The 2,906-nt window shown below is 52.1% G+C and overlaps 1 protein-coding gene across 1 annotated transcript in view; it reads right to left on the bottom strand.

Moving 5' to 3' along the window:
* ACVR1C (activin A receptor type 1C) overlaps nucleotides 1–2,906 on the bottom strand; it is a 15,630-nt gene that overhangs the window by 1,779 nt on the left and 10,945 nt on the right. Inside the window, exons 2-3 of the mRNA XM_035894445.1 lie at nucleotides 1,259–1,489; nucleotides 849–1,048 (exon numbers count right to left, since the gene is read on the bottom strand). Of these exons, the coding sequence (XP_035750338.1) occupies nucleotides 849–1,048; nucleotides 1,259–1,489 (431 nt within the window). The remainder of the gene's footprint in view (nucleotides 1–848; nucleotides 1,049–1,258; nucleotides 1,490–2,906) is intronic.

Genomic DNA, 2,906 nt, shown 5'->3' with positions numbered 1-2,906 from the left:
GTAACAAGCGAGGAAGCAAAATCAGTTTTATTCAACTTTGTTACTGCACCCCGTAAGAAAACACTGAAGCCTACTTTCTACCAAGTAGTTCTGCTAAATGCCATCAAAGTAAAAAAAAACCTTGAGGGCATTTTTGTTGCAGTATCTATATTTCAGGAATAAAACATGAAATGAGAAACTGTAACTTCATGCTCCAAAATAATTTAGGGCCACCAGGATGATCCAAGGGCTGGGAAGCCTCTCTCAGCTGTATGGGGATGGGCTGAGAGCTGGGTTTGTTCAGCCTGGAGCAAAGGAGGCTCAGAGGGGATCTCATCACCACGTACCAGTACCTAAGGGGGAGCTCCAAGGAGATGGAGACTCCCTTGTCACAAGGAGCCCCATGGAGAGGACAAGGGGGCATGGACACAAGTTGCTCTGGGGGAGATTCCCATTGGACATGAGAGGGAAGTTTTTCCCCATGAGAACAGTCACCCACTGGAATAATCTCCCCAGGGGAGGGGTTGGCTCCGCCACATTGGGCACTGCCAAGCCTCAGCTGGGCAGGGTGCTGGGCCATCTTGTCTAGGTTGGGCTGTGGCCCAGAAAGGCTGGGCCAGATGATCCTTGAGGTCCCTTCCAACCTGGGACTGTATGATTCGCTAGCACTCCCCCTTCGCAGAGATGCTCCCACAGCCATCCACTTAAAGATGTGGAAGGAGGCGCGGATGGCGGAAGCAGGAAGATTATATTCCCGTTCTCTGTTTATATCGTATCACCTAGCATTAGGCCAACACTGCTGCTTGCGGTACGACATAATATACTATGCGCCCATAAACATTTTTGCAAACACTCAAGCTCCTTAAAACACTGGAAGGACAAGTGGAGGGGAAGCACTTGCCTTGCGTGCCGACGATCTCCATGTGGAGGTGCGCCAGGCCGCTGGCCACCGACAGCGCCAGCTTGACCATGCCCTCCACCGTCACCGTGCCTCTGTTCAGGTAGTCAAACAGGGACCCTTGCTCGTGGTACTCCGAGACCAGCCAGAGCTGAGTCCACGTCCCGTTATCTACCCGGAGGAAGCAAGATTATTCAGATTTATGAAAAAAATGAGTCAGGAAAAGCCTTCCCCGACCCGCGGCCGGCTCAGGCATGCAAACGAAGGAGTTTGCTGCCAGCCCCGCCGGGAAGGGCCCGGGACAGCTCCGGGGTTCAGAGCGGGGTTTCGGATGGGAGCAGGGGCAGCAGAAGCGATTCCGAGACACGACCCGCAGCATACCCTTGTTATCAGCGGCGATAAAGCCCAGGATGTTTTCGTGCCTCAGCATAACCGTCTGATAAATTTCTGCCTCCCGAAACCAGGACCGCTCGTCTCTGGAGGAGAAGATTTTCACAGCTACATCTTCTCCGCACCATTTTCCACGCCAGACTTCGCCAAATCGGCCTTTCCCTATGATTTCCTGCAGGACGATAGTCCTTGCGATCGTCCTTTGTACGAGCAGAGGCAGACCTGGTTTAAAAAGCAGAGGCAGATATTTGAAATAGTTCACCGGTGATTTTCAAACCACAAAGTTAAGAGATTTCCCAGCAAGCTGTACTTTGCTATTCTGTTGACAAAGGAAAAAAGCCCAGCAGCAGCCAACATGTAAAAAGCCGCAATCGGTGGCGATAACCGTGCCCCGGGAAATGCCGGGGCCGGACCTCAGCCCTGCCCGTCCCCACGCCAGGCATCGCCTGCCGTGTCCTTGGCCGCACCGTGCCCGCCAGCCCTGCCCGACGCCAGTTCGCCCGGCCCCCACGGCTCCCAGCAACCGCAGCATGCGTATGTTTTCCAGCAAGGCCAGGAGACCCATAAGACTCAGGCACCTTTCTTCCCCCAAACTCTCCCTCCCTAATCCCACATGAATTTAAAAACCCTAAAAACCAATCAAAAAGCAGGCCTGAACCACTTAGTTTGGTTTGGTAGGGACTGCAGTTTGCTTGGCAGTCAATTAGTCGATCTGTTCTGGCTGAAATTTTCAAAAAGAAAAATAAATTCTGGCAGCAGCTTCATTTTGGGTGGCTGGCCAGAACCCCCTGCCTTGTCTGGCTTCACGCCATCGTTGTTGGGGACTTAAAGAATTCTTTTTATTTTTTTTTTTTTCAGATCAAGACAATCTTGCTTTTAACAGAGCAAAATAATCGGCAGAAAAAATTATCGTTCGAAGGTCAGGTTATTCAAATTTATTCAAATTTCCCCTCTAGTTTCCTCGCCAGAGCCCTCACACCTGCAGCCGCTGTCGCCTTACACGGCCAAGCCCCGAGCGGCCCCGGGCGGGGGAAGCAACCTCGCGGTTTGGCTGAAATGGAGCAAAGCGCCCGGGCGCACGCGAGGCTCCGACTGCCGCCGCCCTGGGGTCAGCCTAGGGTAAATAAAGCCAGAGTCTACTCGTCGTGCCTGTGAAAAACCGTTAGGGAAATACAATGAATTAATCCTGAAAGGTATGGAGTTTGTGGAAAATGAAGCAAATTAAATAAAGCACCATTTATAAATATTTTCCACTTGCAAATAAGAGTCAGCACGGGTTAGACATTCTTCGGGTGGGTGCAGAGGGCCGGGCTGTACCCCCCAGTGGGTGCACGTCAGCCCGCAATGCTTTGTCTCACACCTGAGACTGATTCTGAATTAACTTTTTTAACTCTTCCACCCAAACAAAGAATCGAACTTTTGCAATTTGGCAGAAAAAGAGCGGACAAAGCCCTATTGCTGCTGTAAGGTGTGGCCAAGTGTAATCGGCACGAAACCTCCCGTGACACAAAACTCGTCCCCAATGCAAAAGCCTCTGAGGTAGGACCCCCCCCCCGCGCCCTCTGCCTGGCAGGCGACGCTTCTCATCGCCGCACAAGCAAGGCGGCACGTTTGCGTTTGGTGTGAGCATCGAGAGAAC

Source organism: Egretta garzetta, unplaced genomic scaffold, assembly GCF_000687185.1.
Source record: "Egretta garzetta isolate BGI_Z169 unplaced genomic scaffold, ASM68718v1 scaffold635, whole genome shotgun sequence".
NCBI lineage: Eukaryota > Metazoa > Chordata > Aves > Pelecaniformes > Ardeidae > Egretta > Egretta garzetta.
This window is presented reverse-complemented; position numbering and strand designations above follow the sequence as displayed.